The 22,831-nt window shown below is 38.9% G+C and overlaps 1 protein-coding gene across 1 annotated transcript in view; it reads left to right on the forward strand.

The window, feature by feature from the left end:
- The window catches only part of LOC122814238 (dynein axonemal heavy chain 5-like), a 3,525,594-nt gene that overhangs the window by 696,643 nt on the left and 2,806,120 nt on the right, over positions 1–22,831 (forward strand). The window contains exon 18 of the mRNA XM_044086840.1: positions 6,202–6,322. Within this exon, the coding sequence (XP_043942775.1) occupies positions 6,202–6,322 (121 nt within the window). The remainder of the gene's footprint in view (positions 1–6,201; positions 6,323–22,831) is intronic.

Consider the following 22,831-nt stretch of genomic DNA (forward strand, 5'->3'; position numbering starts at 1 on the left):
CTACAATGTCACCACAGCACTATATACCTCTTTCTAGGGTTTTAAAGTACATAATAATTAAATAAGTACTTTCTAAAAACAATCACAATTTAAAGAAACACAACCGTAATATATGATGGAGTCCACATCCAAGAAGCACAATGACGGCAGTTAGCTATAGAGTATATACAGTTTATGTGAAGTTCCAAGGAGCAATAATTATTCCAATCCAAATACTGGTCGGCTTTTTCCAGAAAAATAATTCACTTCCTCTAATAAAGTGATTTTCTGAATTAACACCTATATTTCATCTAATTAATCTTGCACCTGCCAATGCCAAAGGAAAAGTCATACAAATTAACACCTATATTTCATCTAATTAATCTTGCACCTGCCAATGCCCAAGGAAAAGTCATACACTTTTTTTTTACACATGTACTGTAATGCTAAACAAACTCTGATTTACGAGGATCAGCTTTCAGCTGGCTCAGATGTATTCTCAACTAGCTGTTAGAGCAACAACTCACCAAGATTCAAAGTTAAAACTGTGTCCTTTAGAATGCATTCATAATCATAGCAGTTAAATCCTTATTGCAACTTCAGATTGCCGATTCAGACCAACTACACTGTATACAACATTCTGAAAAAAAAGGCCTGCTTTCCAGATCTTGTGTTCCTGCCCTGTAAAATGCCTAACATTCATTACTCCATTCACACATGTCTCCGCGCAGAAGACGCTCTAGCTGAGAATCAAACCGGACAGTGTCTTACTGTGAGGCAACAACGCTACCGCAGCAGCACCACCGCGGGTGGGTAAGATGCATTACTATAGGATCTAAATTAAATGAACACATGCAGTTAGGTTTGTGACTTTTTGAAAAAATATAACAAGGGGGCTCATCACAAAAAATAACACTGCTATGGCATGTGATAAATCGTGGCACTTCAAGATTAAAAGGACCAGAATTTCATCGTCTGAAGGTGAGGGGTCATTTTTTTCTATTGTATTACCCATAATAGAGTTTAACAGTTGCATTTATACTAGTTAAATCACTGGATTGGGATACTAGTTTTGGGAAATTGCCACGGTCCTCAGTGACAAACAGACTAAGATCTTACCACCAGTCACACTGGAGCGCAAGGATCTTCACAGCAGGAGAGCAGCTTTCTGATTGTCTTAGTTAGCAGAAGTTGATTCATAATACTTAACATGTATATACAGAATGCTGACATGATTGATAGCCAGATATTTCTGTGTGACTGTTGTCTGAAGTGCCTCAGCTGGAAAAAGGTACCACATGCAGGTAGAACCTAAACAGATTAGAGCTAGCCAAAATGCAATTACCTGCCATTGGTGTTGCCTTGCCAGCTAAGATAAATGACAATCAGTAAGAGCAGAGTGATTAAAGTTATTATTATACCTTGTCTGCAAACTCATGCTGAAATGGCAGTAAAACAGAAAGGCGACAGGGGGACAAGGATGACTCCTCCACAAATACTTAAGGTTACTGTCTCTTCACACTTAACGGCCTAGTCTACTCTTTAGTGCTTTTCAAGAAGACCACTATATTTTGCACAAGCAATTTGCAGCACTTTTATTATGGCTATTTTCTAATTTTAATAGGTTACTTAAAACATACAGGCTCTTACCTTCTTTTTAATAGTCCAATAATATGCACACTACCACACCTTGTTTTTAAAAATACAATGTAATATATTGCATTTACAGCAAGGTTGTTCCTCCCCCTACAACAGACAACAGTGGAGATGGCACAAATGTTAATGATTTGATTAAAGTTACTATTTCAAAAGTGTCCCCCCACCATTGGTGTTTACTGATCTTTCTATGTGGGGAATTGGAATTGCAGAACTTTATTAAAATGTATAGGCAGTGTAGAAAGAGTGAAATGCATGTTGCTTTGGATGCAGTGGACTTCAATCACAGAAGAGAAGGACTTTTATGGCTTTTATTGTTTTACTTAATACTCCCCTTGTTTTTCAGTTCCCACAGAATGTAGGCAAGAAGTCACGGGCAGCGAGCATGCAATGTTGTTTTTTGTCTCTAAATCACAGGAGCTGTAGAGTCCAGTACAGAGCTGTGTAGTGTCAGGAGTACAGAATGTGAACAGAACAGTAACAGTTAAAACAGCATTTTGCCTAACATCTTCAGAATCTGCACAAAATACATTGAAAACAAAGCTAGAGGATATGAAAGGACCGAGGCATTTTCTGTGTTTCAGATGTGAATAACTAGTTAGCTAATAATGCATGTTTGTGTTTTCCCTTACTCGTACTATAAAATATTTTAAGGTCAGGATTATGTGTTCAAATGCACCCGAACAACAGGCAAAGCTTTTATGGAAGTTAATGTGCAGTAAAATATCCATTCAAAACAACATTTCATGTACATACCCTCTATTTAAACATTTTACCTAGACCGTGAAGAATGATGATAAAGAACGAGTGTCTCTGCTAACATTAATGTTGTTGTTGTTTGTCTTTTGGCTTTTCCCTGTTAGGGTCAAACACAGCGGAACTCCAGTTTGCTAATGATTTGCAGTCAATTTTCACGAACGTCGAGGTGCCAGCTCGACGTTCAACCTTCAACGAAGGCACGCCCATTTACACTTGTCTTTCAAACACCCACCCAAAAGAGTCCATCTGCTACTCCCGCCCCAGTTTCTAAGTCCAACAGGCAGTCAGGTACTACTTTACAAAGCTGATGCCAATGCCATAACATAAATTGTAAATTAAAAAAAAAATCAGGAATTGAATGGGCCACTCGGAAATTCGTGGCACCCCATTATTTTGTCCACAAAACTGGTAAATACTGAGGACTTCGGTATGGTTGAGAGGTATGATCCTAACATCTTGTAGTAAGTAAATATAAATACTTAGTTGCTTTAGCCAGGTGAACTCATGCTTTTTACCATTTCCATTTAACAACTTCATCTGTTAAGTTTTTCTTTCCTTATAATTTATGTATTTTCCTTAGCTTCTGAGTCCCACCTTGTATATCTTTCTTTACTTCACAACTTTCACTTCGTCCATCTGTGAGATTAATAATACAGCAAATATATTTTCCAACCTAATAACCATCTCAAAGTTTGCCACATAAACACTACTTGAAAAGTCAGCTCCTGAAGGGGTTCGTCAGGATCTCAGAGTTGAGAAAGTACCATGTAATCCCAACATATTACCGATAAATTCAAACTTTCAACATTTAGACAGTTATTCTAGAACAATCAACCCAGAAGTGCTCTGTACTACCACACCTAGAACAATGTTTAATACAATTTATACTACTTGCTCTGTTTGACTGCAATTGCCACATATTACATTTTGGTAATTGCATTTATAATGACATTTGTTGAAAAAGATATTTTTCAGGTGCCCAGCATACCCCACTTTATATCTGATTTAGCCCATAAGAATGTGGTTATCCAAATGAATCTGAAGCCCATCTTGAATTTTCAGTAACAATAAACCTTTCACACAAGTCTGTTCATAATTTTTGATAGGGTGGTGGTATGCATCAATATCTAGATAACAAAGTTCATCTCCTAAGAGTTGACCCAGTGGTCAGGGATCTGGGTACGCACATAGACAGTAGCCTTACCCTCAACCACCATGTGGCCACAGTGGTGAGGAAATCTTTTTATGTTGCACAACTTATAAGTAAGGGCATGTCACCTAGGTCCAAAGATGTCATCCCACACTTATCAGACCAATCATAGAGTACAATGCTCCATTGATATGTACCTGACCGGGCATATGCAGCAACTAGACTGACCACAGAGGTTCCTTACAAAAATAAAACAAGGCATAACAAACCTGCCCTATACAGAACACCTTAAAGCCCTTCCCTCTATTCAGTATCCTATAGATTGCTGAGGAGGGAGAGCTATGCCTGGCTTACATGACATCCTCAAACCCCACACATATGAATTTCCTACATATTTGTAAGTCAAAGAGTACCTGGAATACAAGGTCTAGGGACATGAGTTTTGTCTGTGACTTAAACAAAACATGCTGGAGAGACAGACAGAGACTACCCGTCCTATGGAGCAGACTTCCCATCCATGTGAAGCTGAGTTTGTCTATTACCCAGTTTAAGTGCAACCTAGACTAATGGATGGGGAATAGGAAATTTACACTGGGCCTGGCACCAATGTACCTTATGGGCAGAGGTAGCTTATACATGCCTGGCTCTCAATGTCCTATTTGGAAACAGGACATCATTATTCTTTTGTGAAAATATGGCTGGGCTTAGAAATCCCCCTGGGTCATTAACCTAGTAACAATGTATGAATCTATGTATGTATAAATAAAAATGTTTCTTCTAAAAGGTTTTCTCTGCCCACACTGCATTTTCCTACATTGATTCAGGTATAAATTATAAAAGCTGCAGCATTTTTCCATAGTGCCATGGATTGCTTCTGTTTAAATTCATCCAAAATTAATTTTGGTACCTCTTCAGTCTCCAAACCCACATCACAAATGACTTCCAGTGCAAAATGAACCAAGGTGCTCAAATGAGTAATATTAACACCCCACTGCTGAAGCACAGAAGAACAAAATGTATGTATATTCACCCAAATGTGATGAAACTTTCCATTGTGACAAAGGACTATCTGCAGCTACACTGCTTACCACCTGCAGCCCTGGGTCACATTTAACTTCTTCTGGATAAAGGGTGTTGTAGAATCTGTGATGTAACTTCCACTGTGTGAGAATGTACAGAACATGCCAAAGTCTCCACTGCTGTCCCTGGAACCCATTATTCTCCAGAAGCCTTTTTTGCTGCAGTATAAAAAACCTTTGAGTTACAGAGAACTGTAACATTAAATCTAAATCTGAATTCTTTCTGCTGTACCGCTACACAAATGTTTGTCATCTATACTGTCTACCAGTAAAGTTTTCTCAAGTTCTGTCAACCACTACAAGATTAATGCTTCATCCTACAACACAAACAAGAATAGTGTCTGATTCCCTTCAGACGTTCCTTTGACATTCTGTGTTTTCATACTGATACACATCCAGCTGCCTGACAAGATGTCAGATAACAGAATTTCCCTGGTTCCCTGGGAAATATCCCACAATTTGTATGACTAACACCTTGGCTCTCCTCCCATAAAATAGGCCATAGAAATAATGAGACTATCCTGGTAAGCAAAACACAAACAATACACAAATAAAATAAATAAACAAGCAAATTTAAAATGAGGTGAATTAGTGGCTGGTCGTTGACTGACCGTTAACATAGTCCTAAAGATCTAGGGACAAGTTATAGCAATTACTTAACCTCTGAAGTTACTATGGTGTTCACAGTTAGGAACTTTTATGGACTTATACCTTCAGCAGAGTGTGTGTGATTATTAGCAAGTCCTGTAATGTTCGGATATCAGTGTACATTCAATAATAAGGATACATATAAATCATAATGGCATATTTTGTACATATAACTGAGGTGATTTCACATGTCTTAAGAGTCTATAGAAGGTAAAGAATGCTAACAGTAGCAATTATTCCCCCTGGTGCTAAATTGAGGAAGCTCATCCACTATTAAGTAGTTTATAGATTATTTAGGATTATCTGTACTTAACATATAGGTGATTAAGGGTGTGATACTGGAATTCAAAGTATAAATCAGCCAAGCTCATCTAGTTTTGGTAATATGTCTTGTTGTAGCAACATATATTACAAGTGCCAGACAACATTATTTTTCTATCTGGGTACCTATGAAATGAAATGGCTTACTACCTAATAATAAGACAGTCAGGATCCCTGAATTCATTTAATGCTCCACTGAATAATTAGAGAAGTCAGTGGAACTGCATGTGAGGATTGCTGAGAATCTGTCTTCATGATGGCAAATGCTATGAGGTGTTGGTCTATCTATGAAATCTACGAAAACCTTTACAAATTTCTGTAAAACATTTTATTTGTACAGTGATATCCTCCAGAATGCCTAACATGGACTACAGAATGTTTTGATGATTACAGGGTGGCCTGCCTATGTTGCTGACCTTCTTAGTTCTCACGGACAGTCCATTATTATTTAGGACTGCCACTCTGTAGGGGACCATAAGTATTATGTAAGAGCTGTTGGGAATAGTACCGTCTTTTTGCAGTTTTGTACATAGTTTTCTATTTGTTACTGTGTTTTCTGTATTTCTATGACAGTAAATAACAATACCATTCTATTTCTGTTGTGTATAGGTTTTCTGTAGTGAGTAACAGACAAGGCATCCAGCCAATGGTCAATGAGTGCTATGTCAAAGTGTTTGACTGGTTTTATGAAGAATTAAAAGAAATCAAGGATCTGTACGAAACGTTCAAGGTAAGTTTGCATTCTGGGAGTATAGGCTGAGCAAATCCCTCCATAAATAACTGCTTGAAATCCAACTAGAAATATATAGAAATAAATCAAAATAATGGCTCACAATATAATTAATGACAAAAAGCTTCAGCTTTTGGATTGCAAAGAAAAACTATGAATAATTACTTCCAGTAAATACTGGAGTCCCACAAGGCTCTATCTTAGGTCCCCTTCTTTTCTCCATATTTATCAACGACCTCCATATGAACATACCTCAAGCCACCTGCATCCAATATGCAGATGACTCAACCTTAATCTGTACTGCTAAGAACATAGCCTCCCTCCAGTCCCTAACCCAAACTGTTTTCCAAAATGTAGAAAACTGGTTTATGCAACATTGCCTCCTGCTCAATCCCAAAAACCAAAAAAAACAAAACTACTGATTTTTACTCCATCTCATAAATCACCCACTCCAGTCTTCTCTATTACCTCTAACAATGCTACAAACATAACCCCTGATACTACCACCCGCCTACTAGGTGTTACAATTGATAACTGTCTTAACTATGATGACCATATTAACTCCACCATAAAGACTGTTAACAAAAAACTTGGAGCCCTCTATAGAATTAAACCCTTCCTTATCCCCACAGCCAGGAAAACTATTGCCCAGACCCATCTCATTTCTACCCTTTTCTATGCCTCTGCTATATATACAAACCTATCTAAAAATAATATCTCAAAACTTTCTACCTGTTATAATAGCATAGCTAGATTTATCACTAGCTCTCCATTTCAAACTCACCATTGCCTTAACCTCAAACAACTAGGATGGCTAGAATTGCAGAACCATATACTCTGTCAACAGTTACTTAAAACTCAAAAGATCCTACACCACCCCAATAACACCCCTATCCTCACTAATCTGATTTCACCATATAAAAATCTAGCTACACTCCGTTCTGCAAATAAACTCCTGGTCTCATCAGTTAAATCTAACAACAAAGCTGGTGACTCACTTTTCTCAAACACTACAGGTAAAAACTGGAATCAGTTCCCCCCTGAACTTTCTACTCTAGCTTCTACTTCTCTATTCAAAAAACATATTAAAGAACATCTTAAAACTCAGTGGCCTTGTTCTTGTGCTAACCCAGACTGAAACTTTTACCCCCCCCTCCTGCTCATACCCCTTCCCCTCTTCCCTAACCTACACCTCCAAATCTACTTATTTATCTTTTTTCTTTTTTTCTCATAGTAATAGGATAATTGTAAGGACCTGACTCTGTTTGCTCATACCCAACTTGTGTTTAGTGTACTTGTTATTTTTTATTTAGTTTAATCTTTTAACATAATGTCTATAGTCAATATTTTTACTACTATATTTTTTCTTTAACCAATTGTACCTCTGTACTGTTATTATACTGTCTTTGTTATATATTGTTAACTTTGTTAGTGTTCATGCTTGGAGCTTTTCTCCCCGGGCCTCTACTGAAAATGGACATATATCCAGTTAGACTAGCCCGGTCAACAAATGTAAAATAAATAAATAAAATAAATAATAATTACTTTTGATTCTATGCATGTTCCAGGATTAAATAAAAGCATGTAAACATTTATACATTGTATTTTATTTTATTTATGGACATTTCTTTTTGACTTATTTAATAGTAGGTATTGTCTAGAAGGTGTCAGTAATATACTTCATCATAGATGGAGTGGCAGGGAGAAATGGGCAGTACCATCCTCCAGAACTATGGAAATCTACTGTGTCTACCCCTAATGGAGACTGGGGAAGGCACACTGATAGCTGTGCCTAAAGAAGGGTACAGGGTGGAGACATGGCTGAGCTGTTGTGGAGATGGGGAAATACACCACATGTCTCCATACTATTGGGTTTGCAAGAGAGGGCGAATAATACAAGCAGGCTTTAAGTCAAAATCCTCTAGGCCAGACTCACAGACAAGTCAATCCTCCAGATGCCTAGTTCCATGACTTTCTCCATCAAGAATGGATTAGGTTCAGGGGTAAGCTTATATTTATGCAAACGTCATCTGTTATTTCTGAGTGGTGGTTTTGTGCTCTCTCTCTCTCTCTATATATATATATATATATATATAAATATATATAAACATATATGTGTGTGTGTGTGTGTGTGTGTGTATATATATATATATATATATATATATATATATATATATATAGATAGATAGATATATTTTGCATACACACACACACTCACACACACACCAATGTTTTTGCACACTTCCAATTAATAATGGAATGCACCACAGCTGCCCTTTGCAACCCTTCCTTTTTAATTTATATATCAATCCTTTGCTAATTTAAGGTTTTTATTGATATCTTAAACATCATTTACAGATTACATTAACATTTATTTTAGTTTCACTCATATTACTCCAGAGATTGTTACTGTCATGGAAGCTTTTTCCAATTTACTTTAATTGCAGTTTAAATTTGAACAAATCTGTTTTTCTAACGTTATGTGAACTATACTTTTCAAAAAAAATCCTTTTGATATCAAAGCAGCTACTAATCTAAAATAAGGAGTTTTCCAAAATTGTCATCTTCAAATAATGAAAATGTAATTAAATGTTGGAATTTGATTCAACAAGACATAATTGGATAGAATTAATTAAAATGTTCCTTTCTATCTACCAGTCTTTTTTCTGTCAAACATGCATTGATTTTTTAATCAAGAAACATCTTAATTGAATTATCACTTATGACATAGGCAATCATACATTTATATGAATTAAAGCAAACCATACTGACATAGTTTCAGTTGCAAACATACATCTCTTATAATCTATACAGACATTGTCAGTCAAACATTAAATAGAACATTCAGTTCCCGCCTTCCCTTAAACCTCATTCCTCCTCCAAAACATTATTCTGCATGTATTGTTCCCACAGTTCCCATTTTTTTTATGCAATTTACTCCTATCCTTTTCTAAAGATCCCATTTCCAGTTATTTTATCTCTGTTATTCTATTCATTACGTCTAGTACAGTTGGTTTAGACTGATTTCCATTTTCTAGTAACTGCTTCTTTTGTCAGCAACCAGAATTAAACTCAAGAAGGCCTTACTATGTCTATGCAATTCCAATTCTGTATGCTCAAAAAGTGTCTTTAGTTATACTAGTTTGCACATCCAGTACTTCTGACAGAGAAGTCTGCAGGGAATTTTTAAAGTTTGCCAACTCATTATGACTTTCATGAGCTACTCCATGTCCAACTAACTATAGGCAAAACCCCCTACCACATCATACTTAGCTATAGGTACCCCACCTTTACACAAAAAATAAACTAAAGGTCATACTGCTAAATGCTGAGTCTGAACACAAAACTGCATTCATTCCAAATATTCCTAACCCTGGAAAATGCTTACATCTGTGAAGTCACAGAAACCTGGTTCAAAGCTGTGGAGAGCACCCCACTCTTACCTGGTTACTCATCCTATCATACATTCAGACCCCAAACTCTGGGCAGTAAACCCAAAGGAGGTGGAATTTCAATATACATTAAAGACATGCACACTACCAGGCTGGTCAAACAGTATAACGCACAGGAGACACTCCAGGTGCAGTTAACCATTGACAAGACTCCTATTCAAATCATAGCTCACTACCGGCCCTCAAATCTGACTCAAGATGCCCAATCTGCCTATTTGGACCTGTTCATATCTATCAAGCTTCAACCCTTTATCCTGATCCTGGGTGAGTTTAACTTCCTAAACATAGATTGGAAGAACTACTCATGCCAGAATACAACTGCCCAGAGATTCCTTGAATTTGTCAATGCAAATGCCTTGGACCAGCTAGTCAATACCCCCACAAGAGGTGATAATATCTTGCACTTGGTATTAACCAACATGAGTAACCACTGCAGCATCCCTATAGTACCATCCTCCCTGGTAAGTTCCAGCCACAAAGCAGTCACTTTCAAAGTCACCATCTCCCCCACCCCCCCTCTAGCTAGGATCAGACATAAAAACATCTCCAAAGCTGATTACAGTCTCCTGAGTAATGGTATAAACAGCTTCACAGCCCTCTCCCCCTCTGTAGGAACTGGCATCAATATCCAAAACTGCACCACAGCACTATACGAGCATTTATATAGATGCATGGAATCAGGAATAACCGACAAGAATAAATCATCCTCCACAAGGAAGAGTAAACCTGTCTGGTGGACATCTGCAATAAATGAACTCTATAACAAAAGGAAAAAAAATGCTGTCCAAGACCAAGAAGGAGCAGGTGCCCAATTAGAAGCAATGTCTCCTTAGCCTGAACAAGCAAATAAGAGCACTAGTGAAATCCTTCAAAGCAGACTTAGAGTCCAAATTGGCCACATCTACTAGAGACAATCATAAGGCCTTCTTCACATATGTCCGCAACCTCAAAGGAAGCACCCAGATCTGTTCAAAACTGGTGGTCAAGGACACCGCATGTACAAATGCCGTAGATATAGCAAACTTGCTGGCTGACAGATTCAGCAAAAACTTTACCCTCTGTCCCTCCCATCAGTAAATCAGGACATCCCCAGTACCTGCCCCCTTCCCCTTATATCCAGGGAACAGGTCATCACTGCTCTCTCAAAGGTAAAAAATACAGCCTCCATGGGACCTGATTACATCCCAGGCTGCATCCTATATGACCTCAGGCAGGAATTTGCAGCACCATTAGGCACCCTATTCAACCAAAACCTGAGTACTGGCTTTGTCTCAGCTGAGTGGAGGACAGCCACAGTCATCCCTTTACACAAAGGTGGAGCATCCACTGATCCAGGAAATTATAGACCCATCAGCCTAACTGGCCTGATTTGCAAGGCCATGAAATGGATTATCATGGACTTCATTACCAAGGACATTGGCAACCTCCAAACACTTTATCCCACACAGTTTGGCTTCATCAAGGGGGGGGTCATGTCTGCTAAATTTGGTCGACTTCTTTGAGACAGTCACCAAAGCCATGGATGAGGGGAAGATGGTACACACCACCTGGCCAAGGCTTTTGACACTATTCCCCACTCAGGCATAATAGATAAACTCTCTCAACTAGGCATCAATCCATATGTTTCCAGATGGGTAGGAAACTGGCTCACTGATAGAACCCACGTAGTCAAAATAGGGGAAGCCACCTCAAGCAGTAGACCCGTAACAAGTGACGTACCCCAGGGTTCAGTCTTGGGGTCTCTGTTATTTGGGATATACTTTTCTAAGGTGCAGGCCAAATCCAGTGGGTTATGGCTGACCAAGTTTGCAGATGACTGCAAGCTGGGTGCTGTCATCAGTTCGGTTAATGATGTGGACATCTTCCAAGAGGGTCTAACTCAGACAAATGACTCGTGCCAGAAACATGGCCTCAAGCTGAATACCAAAAATGCATCATCATCCCCTTTGGGGAGAGTGATGTCCCCACAAATTATCACATTAATAACAATGTCCAAAGCACGAATCAGTCGTGAGGAACTTGGGCACCCAGGTTGATAGCAACCTGACTTTTGACCACCATGTTGCTTCCGTTGTACGGAAAGCCTTCTACATAGCCAACCTCATAAGTAAGGGTATCTCATTCAGGGACAAGGAGATCATAACATCCCTATATTCTTCCCTTATAAGGCCCATTACTGAGTACAATGCCCCTTTCAGTGTGTCCCTCGCAAAGCACATGCAGCAGCTGGAGACCATATCGGTTCCTTACCAGGAGAATCCAGGGCTTTTAACATCTACCATACACAGATAGGCTTAAAGTCCTATCCCTCTATTCAGTTTCCTACATGCATTTCATGCCTATGTATGCACCCAACTTAACAATTCTTCCTTCCTCCTATAATATTTTCTTCCTCTCCAACCCATCTCAATATAACACTAGGCCACCTGTCTTTTATATGTCTTCTAACCCACTACTTATATTCTATGCCTCTAATATTCTGCTTTTTTTCTTCCTCCTAAAGCCTCCTCTTGCCTATGTCCTCACTTGATATTTTATCATATCTTACTTTATGTATAAAATTTACTGTACTTTATTATGAATGTATATATTTGACCACTCATTCTTAACACTGTAAATCAGATTCCTTCTCTGATATTTTGTACTTTGTTCTATGTAAATTGTTTGGTTTTGTGCAACAGTCTGGTCAACTGTAAATTGTCAGTTGTATATAGTACATTGTAATTTAACGTGGTTTTTAGTATGTCTTGCAGCTTTTCTCCTCGGGCCTCGGTTGAAAAAGGTTTATTCTGCCCATTCAGACCAACCTGTTCAACAATTGTTTAATAAATAATAAACAAATAAATACAGACTCCTCAGAGGTGACCTCTATTTGGCATAAAAGGCAATCACGGACCCCACCTTAATGGGACTGCTGCATATCCACAACTCCAGTTCCACTTGAGTAACCCACACACCTGCCCTCAACCAGGTTTGGACAGATTTGTTTCCCTGAGACTCCCCCATCTATGGAATAGACTCCCTCTCCACATCAAGCAGAGTGCCTTCTTTACCCCTTTTTAAGCACAACCTGGATAACTGGATGGGAAACAGAAAATATACCCCTGGGATTCCACCCATGTCCCTGGTGGACAGGGGCATTGGGTGCTGATTTGTCTAAATATGGGTTAAACTCTTGACTAGGCTTATAAGGGCCTCAAGTCCAATAGTCTAGTAATCTCCTATGATCCTGTGAGCCTATGAAACAGGAAAAGCATACAGCATACCTGGACTTACTGGAGTCATTTGCCAAACAGCCCAACACCTTACTCATGAGTGGTTTTAATTATCCTGCTATTGAGTGGGAAACATACATGACCACAAACATGCTGACTCAGAGGTTCTTGGACTTTGTCAATGCAAACATTCTGGAACAACTAGCCAGAACACCCAAAAGAGGCTCAAATGTCCTGGACATAGTACTCACTAACGTGGAAGAGGATCACACCCCCACCCCATGTGATACCCTCCCTAGTAAGATTGGACCATAAATCTGTCTTGTTTGATATAATTATAAGAACAGATACCCCATCAAGCTCAAAAATGCTTACAAATTTTTCTGAGACAAATAACCTTCTACCATAGCCCTCTTGAATACAGATAACATGGACTACTATGTAGAGGTGTAAACCAATGCCCTGTATAACCACTTAAGTGGTTGTATAGAATCAGCTGTATGTGACCAGATTGAAACAGGCCTTGCCAAAAAAACAAGCCACCCTGGTGGACCCCTAGTATAAATAGGCTGTACAAGTGAAAGAAACTAATAGGTTCATAGGTTGATACTAGGCTATCTGCCCTAGGGCATTTATAAGCCTAGCCAGAGTGTGTTTGGCTTTCGCCACCCTTTTAGATTAGTTGACTGTGCCTCTGTATAGTAGGTCACAGAAGATAGCCCTTTTAAGGTTAGTTTACTGTGCCTCTGTCTAGTAGGGACACAGAAGAGATCCCAGGGGTAAACCTATGATCTCCCATCCACTCATCAAGATTTCTCTTGAAGAGGGTCATTGAGGGCTCTGCCTAACATGGATTGGGATTTTGTTCCAGAGTGAGGGGAGCCTCTGGGATATGAATCTGTCCCTCCAGCATGTCCTATTTATTTCTGTGCTGAGGTTTAAGTCCCTGGAGCGTGTAGTTCTAAGGGATTTGGATTTCCTGAGGTGGAGCATGTCCATTAATTCTGGGTTGGACATGGCTTTATACGTCAGGCACAGATCGCCTCTGAGTAGGTGGTAAGCAACTGAGTAGAGCTGAAGTTTCTTTAGCCTAACTGTGTAGGGCATCTGTCTGAGTCCCATGATCCTCTTGGTGAGGTACTTTTGCGGTCTTTCCAGTTGCTGCAGGTGTCGGGTAAGGTACATCCCAAATGAGGCATTGTATTCAATTATGGGCCTGATGAGTGATGAGTAGAGGGGCACAATGACCTCTCTTGATCTAGATGTGAACCCTTTCGTGATAAGGTGGGCTATATAGAAGGTCTTTCTAACCACTTTGGCAACGTGATTGTCAAAGGAGAGATTGCTATCTACTTGGGTCCCCAAATCCCTAATTACTTCTTCCGTACTTAATGGATTACCACCTATGTGGTAATTTGTGGGCACTTTGTTTTTCCCTAAAGGGGATGACTGTGCACTTTTTGGCATTTAGCTTTAGGCCATGGCTCTGGCACCAGTTATCCATCTCTGTGAGACCCTTTTGGAGGATGCTTGTGTCAGTCGGTGAGTCAATTATGGCACCCAGTTTGCAGTCATCTGCGAACTTGGGCAGCCATAGACCTCCCGTGTTAGCCTGTACCTCAGAGAAATATATACCGAACAAGAGAGGTCCCTGGACTGAGCCTTGTGGGACACCACTTGTAACTGGTTTAGAGTCTGACATGGCACCTGCAATTCTGACCATGTGAGTTCTATCCCTGAGCCAGTTTGCAACCCATCTTGTGACATAGGGGTTGATATTTAAGCTGGTGAGCTTATTTATGATGCCCAAGTGGGGTATTGTGTTGAAGGCTTTCACGAGGTCCAGGTAGGCTGTGTGGACTACCTTCCCTTCATCTATGGCCTTGGTGACTGTTTCAAAGAACACAAACAAACTGGAGAGAAATAACACCCTGTCACTCGGGCAGCTCTTTTGAGAGCATGTTTTTATTAAATAAAATAAGTTTTTTTTTGCAAATGCAAACAAAGCAGAATAATGAATCAAACAGTCTACCACTGAGATATTACAATTATCATTCAAACCAGGGGGTTAAAAAGCATTAAGTTTGATTTGCCATTCAAGTTCCTTAGTTCTATGCATTGTCCTGTTTATTATTTCTAATAGCATATATATGTTCATATATCAATATAAAAGACCGGACAGACATTACAGAACGCTGCATATACCACTGATTTTGTGTCACAATTAATTGTATGATGTATTCGGTGTTTTTCTTCTCTCTCTAAAAAAAAGTTTGTTCCTATTTTAACAATACACACAGGTACCAGGCCCACATGCCAACCACCTTTACATCTATAAAACTGGTTGGTATTTGATTGACTTTGCAATATTTCTTTCAAGTTTCTACCCTTCCTAAAGACCACTCTTGGAAAAGGTCCAAGCTTCTCAAGTAATAGCAAGTCATTCGTGATAAAATGCCAGTTCTTAGATATGATGTTACATATTTCTCTTGCATCATTGCTAAAAGTGGTAATAAATGTAGTAGAAAATTTACATTTATGTTGGTTCTAGTAAATCTGGTGTAGAAAACATTAAAACATCTGAAATAGAAGTATCCAAAACTCTAAATTCTTTTAATAATGGTTTATAAAAACCAGTCGATACAATTAATTGTGACACAAAATCAGTGGTATATGCAGCGTTCTGTAATGTCTGTCCGGTCTTTTATATTGGTAAGATGGACCAAAAAAAATAAATATATATATATATATATATATATAAATTAGATTAGAGAAATAATGGACAAATGCATTGTATAATATATCTAGCCACTAGCTAGCACTTTTTTCATTTTTTTCATCGATCATCTCCTACTAGCCTACTAGAGGAGGCCCACTCACCTTTTAGAACTAACTTTAAACTTGAATGGCAAATCACACTTCCCTTGTCAATAATGGTTTTGGCATGAATTTGTGGAAATATAAATCTAAATTTTTATAAAGTAATTTTAACTAATTTTTTTTTTTTAACATATTATTTATTTTTTTATTATTTTTATTTTTATTTTTAATTATTTATATATTTTATATATATTTATATTAATATAAGTTAAAGCTATTATATATAATATTATATTTATTTTAAATATTTTATATTTTATTTATATTTACTTGTTTAATTTTTTTTAAGTTGAGATTTTTATTTTTGAGACTGTTTTCTGTTCCTTTTTTTATTTCTATTCTTTTGTTAATGTATCAACTGTTTCAAAGAAGTCAATCAGGTTCAAGAGGCAAGATCTGCCCTTAACAAAGCTGAATTGGGTTGGATCCAGTGTTTGGAGGTTCCCAATGTCTTTGTTTATGAGTTCCATAATGATACGCTCCATAGCTTTGCAGACCAGGCTAGTCAGGCTTATAGGGCGATAGTTTCTGGGGTCTGTTGTGGCACCACCTTTGTGGAGTGGGACCACTGTTGCTGTATGCCATTCCTTGGGTACATATCCTGTAGTAAGGCTGAGATTGAACAGTGACTTTATGTGAGGGTTCAGTTCTTCTTGGATCTCATGTAAGACGCAGCCCGGGACACCATCCAGTCCCATACTGTGTTTTTTGCTTTGGAGAGGGCATCTCTAGCTTAAACAAAAAAAATTAGAGATCTTTTCAAGTCCTCCGAAACTATTTACTAAGCAAAAATAACCTCCCTAGCTAATGATAATCACGAGCATTCTTTAACTACATCTAAAATCTAAAAGGAAATACCCAGCTATGCACTGAACTGGTTGTGGATGGCACCACCCATACTCAGATGGAGATATTAGCCAACCAGCTAGCTGACAGATTTGGGGCAAACTTTACACCCCTGTCCCCTCCAGTCGTCCCCAAAGGATGCATGTCACCATTCTTCAACCGATTATCTCAAGAGAGCAGGTCATCTCAGCACTCTGCAAGGCCAAAAACATGTCATCAATGAGACCAGACAGCTTCCCAGGCTGCCTTTTAAACAGCTTAAAACATGACAAAGCAGACCCACTTGGATTCTTATTTATCCACAGTCCACAAACTGGCTATGTTCCAGCGGAATGGAGGACAGCAATAGTGATCCATCTACTCAAAAAGGGACCATAAACCGACTCTGGCAGTTATAGGCCTATAAACTTGACTAGCCTCATCTGCAAGGTCATGGAAAGAGTCACTATGGACCTTATTAAAAAGTAACTCAAAGAAATGCCTCTGCTGTAGTATCCAAAGATGTCACAGAACACTCAAAGGAAAAAGTAAACAAAAATTTATTACAGTCATTAAGTGCTTTTGTCTTGAAATAGGACTTCCTCAGAACAACAGATACACTTCTAAAACCACTATTTATACAGAATTCAAAGTAGTTCAATAAAGCAGAATGTATGCCTCACTTCCTGTTACTTTCCGTCTGAAAAGCTTAAAGTGACAAACTATTTTCTGTTGTATTGGATCCAATTTACCACACGAGTTAAAAATACAGTTCAAGAACCCTAACATATCCAAAATAGTCACGGATTTTATATTAAATTTTATAAAAATATATAAATATATAACCTTACATATTTTTTAGAAAAGTCCATTCTCCTAAACAAGCTATTACAAAACTAGAAACATAGGTTCATAGGTATGTACTAGGCTATTTGCCCAAAGGCATTTATAAGCCTAGCCAGAATGTGTTGGCTTTCACTGCCCCCTTAGATTAGTTTCCTGCGCCTCTGTCCAGCAGAGCCACTGAAGTGATCCCTGGGGTAAACTTTCTGTTTCCCATCCTCTCATCACGATTTCTCTTAAAGAGTGTTAGAGAGGAGCTCTGCTAATGTAGATTGGAATCTTGTTCCAAAGCATGGGAAGTCTCTGTGACAGGAATCTATGCCCCCAGCATGTCCTATTTATTGTTGTGGTGAGGTTTAGATCCCTAGAGCGTGTGGCTCGAGGGGATAAACTTTTCTTTAGGTGGAGCATGTCCATCAGTTCTGGGTTGGACATGGCCTTGTTTGTCAGGCAGAGATCACCTCTGAGTAGGCGGTACGGAACCGAGTACAGCTGGAATTTCTTCAGTTGAGCTGCATAGGGCATCTGTTTGAGTCCAGTGATCTTCTTCATGAGGTGCTTCTGTGGTCTTTCTAGCTGTTGTAGGCGTCTTTTAAGATACATACCAAATGCATGATCTGCCCTTAACAAAGCTGAAATGGGTAGGGTCCAGTGTTTGGAGATTCCCAATGTCTCTGTTAATGAGTTCTCCATAGCCTTGCAGACCAAGCTAGTCAGGCTTATAGGGCAATAGTTCCCAGGGGTCTGTTGTGGCTCCACCATTGTGGAGCAGAATAATCTTTGCTGTGTGCCACTCTATGGGTACATAACCTGTGGAGAGGCTGAGTTTGAACAGTGTGTTTAGGTGAGGAGTTAGTTCGTCTTTGAGCTTGTGTAGGACGCTGCCTGGGACACCGTCTGGTCCCATTGATGCTGTGTTTTTGGCTTTGGAGAGGGCTGTTATAACCCCAGTGTCTGTGATTTCAGGAGCTCTACATTCTTCTGGTATGGTTATGGGCCCTTTTGGGGGTGAGGGGGGGGTGAAGTTTGTGCTGAACCTGTCTGCCAAGATGTTGGCAATATCAGTCGGTTCAGTGTATTTTGTACCATTCTGCACTAACTCTGAGCAAATCTGAGCATTGCCACTTAGATTCTTGATATAGCTAAAGAATGCCTTGTGGTTATATTTGGAGTCCTTGGCAATTTTTCTTTCGATACTCGCCTTGGATGATTTTATGAGGGATCGTAGTTTTTTGCTGATGCTGATCAGGGATGTCTTCCCTTCTTGGGATATAACTCTTTTCTATACTAGTTTCCTCCTTCTATTGTATAGCTTGTTTATGGCAGGAGTCCACCAGACTGGTTTCCTTTTCATGTATAGGAGTGAGTCTTGGTTTTGCTTGGGATAGCATGATCCATGCATTCCTGTAGGTGCCCATAGAATGCATTAGTAAAGGATTTTGCAGCTTGGACAATGTTATCCTTTAGCATGGGGGCTTTGAAACTTTCTACCTCGGTCTTAAGTAATGTGAAGTTTGCTTTTGAAAAGTTTTTCATGGTGGTCAGATCTAACCAGCAAGGGGTTGACCTCCGATGTGGAGCACCGGTCGCCCATGTTGGTGATGACCAGGTCCAATATGTTGTCACCTCTGGTGGGAGTGTTGACCAGTTGATCAAGGGCATTTGAGTTTATAAATTCTTGGAAATGTTGGGCAAGGGAGTTAGTACTTGAGTAGTCTCCCAATTAATGTTTGGGTAATTGAAATCACCCAATATTAGGGTGTTTGGTAGGACCTTTATATTTCCCAGTGTTTCCAGAAATGCGGAATGAGGGTCCTGGGACATGGTGGGTGATCTGTAGCAAGCTACAATTTGAATTGCAGTTTTGCCCATTGTTAGTTGCACGTGGATGATCTCTGAAGCATCATGCTGTGCCACTAACCAGGAGGTGTGGGTATCCTTGATGAATACGGATACGCCCCCACCTTTTGTATTTCGGTCCGGGTTCTGTGGCCGAAATGTATGGTATGAGTTGTAGCCTGGTAATGCTGGGGTGCTCTCTGGAGCCTTAAACTAGGTTTCTATTACTGCACATATATCAATTTTCTTCATACTGAGAAGTGCTTTGAGTGTGTGCATTTTGAGGTTTAGACTTCTGGCATTGAGTAGCATTACCCTCAGTTTTTTGTTACTTGTGCTATTTATGGCGGTGGGTTTGTCTTTTGAGCCTTGCCTAAAAAATGCACTATGGGGTGGCAAGAGCCTTGGCCAGTTTTCGAAAGCCTAAGGGTGACAGGTGCAAGCCATCTCTAGTGAAGCAGCATGGCTTGTTGAGCATGTCATCCCAGGTGGACAGACACTGGATCCCCTTTGAATGATACCAGAAACTTAGCCAATTGTTGAAATTGATATTTTTTTCTTTATACTGTGGTATCATTCTTGGCGAGGGCAGGATGCTACTCAGGGTCAGGTTCATACCAGCCTGGGCTACAAGATCAGAGAGCTCTTCCATGTCTCTTTTCTTGTAGTCCAGGAAGGTACGTCTCAGGTCATTCACACCAACATGGACAATGACAGAGTCGTATTTGTACTTGTTCTGAAGTGACCTGAGTGCTTGTGTTATGTGGCAGATCTTGGCACCCAACAGGCAGCTAACAGTAACCTTCTCCTTATTCAGCCTAGTGAGTGGGACGTCAGTGTGCCTGACTATAGAGTCACCTATTACTAGTATGTTGGGTATGTTATTTTGCCTTAAGGGCTGTGATTGCATGGCACACTGGTTTTGTGAAGTATGTGTTTCATGATTTGTGTTGGGGGGGTGGAAGTTGCTTGGATGTCTGCTTTGGAGGTCTCTGTTGCTTTTGCAGATTTTTATTTAGAGCCTCTGAGTATGTTTTCGTGTATTTATGTGTGTTTTTTGCCAGTGCTGGTTTAATGGGTCTATGTGAGACTGGTGGTGTGATGCAAGTATTTCCCTTCTCCTCTTGACTGTCTGATCCAGCCTTGGGTTGAGATAGCTTAGCCTCCATTTTGGCTGTATAATTGAACCTCTCACATGTATTAGTGTTTGGTGGTAGGAGGAAAGGGTTGTCTGTGTACATGAGGCAGTTGTAATATTGCCTCAGAATGCCCAGATTCACTAGTTGGACTGGAGAATACGCCTGAAACTGCCCTTTGGACATACCTGGATAGGTACAGTGAACTGTTTTACTGAATGGCTGGTAAGGTTGAATAGAGAGCCTTGTCCTTCTGTACAGTATAGGAGGGTCTAGTGCTAGGGTTTATAAGTGCTTGCTATGAGTTTTGAGGAAGTGCCGGGCTGAGAAATGAATGGCTTGAGTGCTTAAGTTGAAAGTTTGTCTAGTTCCAATATATATATATATATATATATATATATATATATATATATATATATATATATATATATATATATATATATATATATATATATATATATATATATATATATATATATATCTAAAGGAAATCTAATTTGCCCATAACTATTATTTAATATGTACACAGTACTAATTTTATGTTTCTCACAGTGATCTTCACTGAAATGCTTGTGCATTTTTCTTTTTGAACCTGTATCTACTAGAAAACTGTATTGAATACTACTTTGTATAGACTAACTCGATGATGTCTATTCTCCATCTTACTGTATGTATACTATTGTACTATCTAATTATTGTATTTTGCTTATATTTCTGTGGAGCTTTTCTCCCTGGGCCTCTGCTGAAAATAGGCTTCTAGCCCAGTCGGACTTTCCCTGTAAACAAATGTAAATAAATATACACATGACATACAGTTCTAATACATTTGTAACACAAGCATCTTGTATAAATTAGTTTGATATTCACAAATGACATATAGTTATTTACAAAATTTCAGCTAGCTGTACTGGCAGTACCTCCTAGTACCTCCTTTTGTCACAAGGTGTGCTCAGAGTAGATTTTTATTGTGGGAATTAGAAAAAGTAGATCCTAACCCCCGTGGGGTGCAATGTGAGATATTATTGGAATATTGGGAACTGGTTTGGCAGTTGCAGCTTAATGGCAATGTTCTGCCAGGTCTGAATGATCAGATCTCCCTAGCTGCACTTTTGAAAATGAGAGCAGCAAAGCTGCAAGAGTGACTTAAGGGATAATGTTGTTGTGATTCACTGTGTTTCTAGTTTTGTAATAGGTTTCTCATTTGATACGTTTTTAGGAGAATGGACTTTTCTAAATAAAATATTTTTATGAAAACTAATATAAAATCCTTGACTATTTTGGCTAAGGTAGCATTCTTAAAATGTATTTTTAACTCACGTATGCTAAATTGTATCCAATGCAATAGAAAATAGAGGTCTGTCACTTTTAAGATTTTTAGATGGAAATATACCTCTCATCTATACAGATTTTTGCAGAATGTCCAGATTTTGGCCTGATATTTTTGGTCAAGTTTTCATATACTTGTTGGTTTCTGGCAAATTAGTAGTAAATCATTACAGATTGAAGTTAGAAAATAATGACAGATGGTTGAGTTTCAGACTTCATATCCTTCAGGAAATTCATGCTAATGCAAAACCTGTTATTCTATCAACTTTCTAAGTTTATAAGACCATTATTTAAAAGTGTCTCTATTTTTGGGCCTTTGTCCCACTTTTATTTATGTCTTTGTCCAGATTTCTTGCTCTAAGAGGTTGAAAGGTATGGAGGGATAGTTTAGGAAGTGATGTATAAATTCTGCTTTAATGAGCTGCTTTGAATATTGTATAAATATTGGTTTTAGAAGTGTATCTGTTATTCTGAAGAAGTCTTATTTTAAGATGAAAGCGCTTAATGACTATAATAAAATTCTGGTTTACTTTTTTCTCTGACTGTTCTGTGACGTCTTTGGGTACCATAGCAGAGGCATTTCTTTGTGGTTACTAGTTTTGTTTGTGCTTCTGCCTTGCCAACTATCTTTCCTTATTAACAAGGACATAAGTAATCCCCAAACTCTGTACCCCACCTAGTTCACATTCATTAAAGGTAGATCATGCCTGTTAAATGACTTCTTTGTGAAATTCACCAAGGCCCTGGACAAGTGAAAGACAGTGCATACCTTGACCTTGCCAGGGCATTTGACATAATCCCCCACTCAACTATTACAGAGAAATTCTCCCAACTGGGAATTAACCCCTACATTACCAGATAGGTGGCCAACTGGCTCACCGACAGTACACATACTGTCAAAGTGGGTGACTTCACCTCTAGCAAAAGACCAGTCACCAGTGCTGCACCACAGGATTCTGTGCCGGGCCTCTTACTATTCAGAATTTATTTCTC

The sequence above is a fragment of the Protopterus annectens genome, chromosome 1.part1, assembly GCF_019279795.1.
Source record: "Protopterus annectens isolate FY-2018-M chromosome 1.part1, PAN1.0, whole genome shotgun sequence".
Lineage (NCBI taxonomy): Eukaryota > Metazoa > Chordata > Ceratodontiformes > Protopteridae > Protopterus > Protopterus annectens.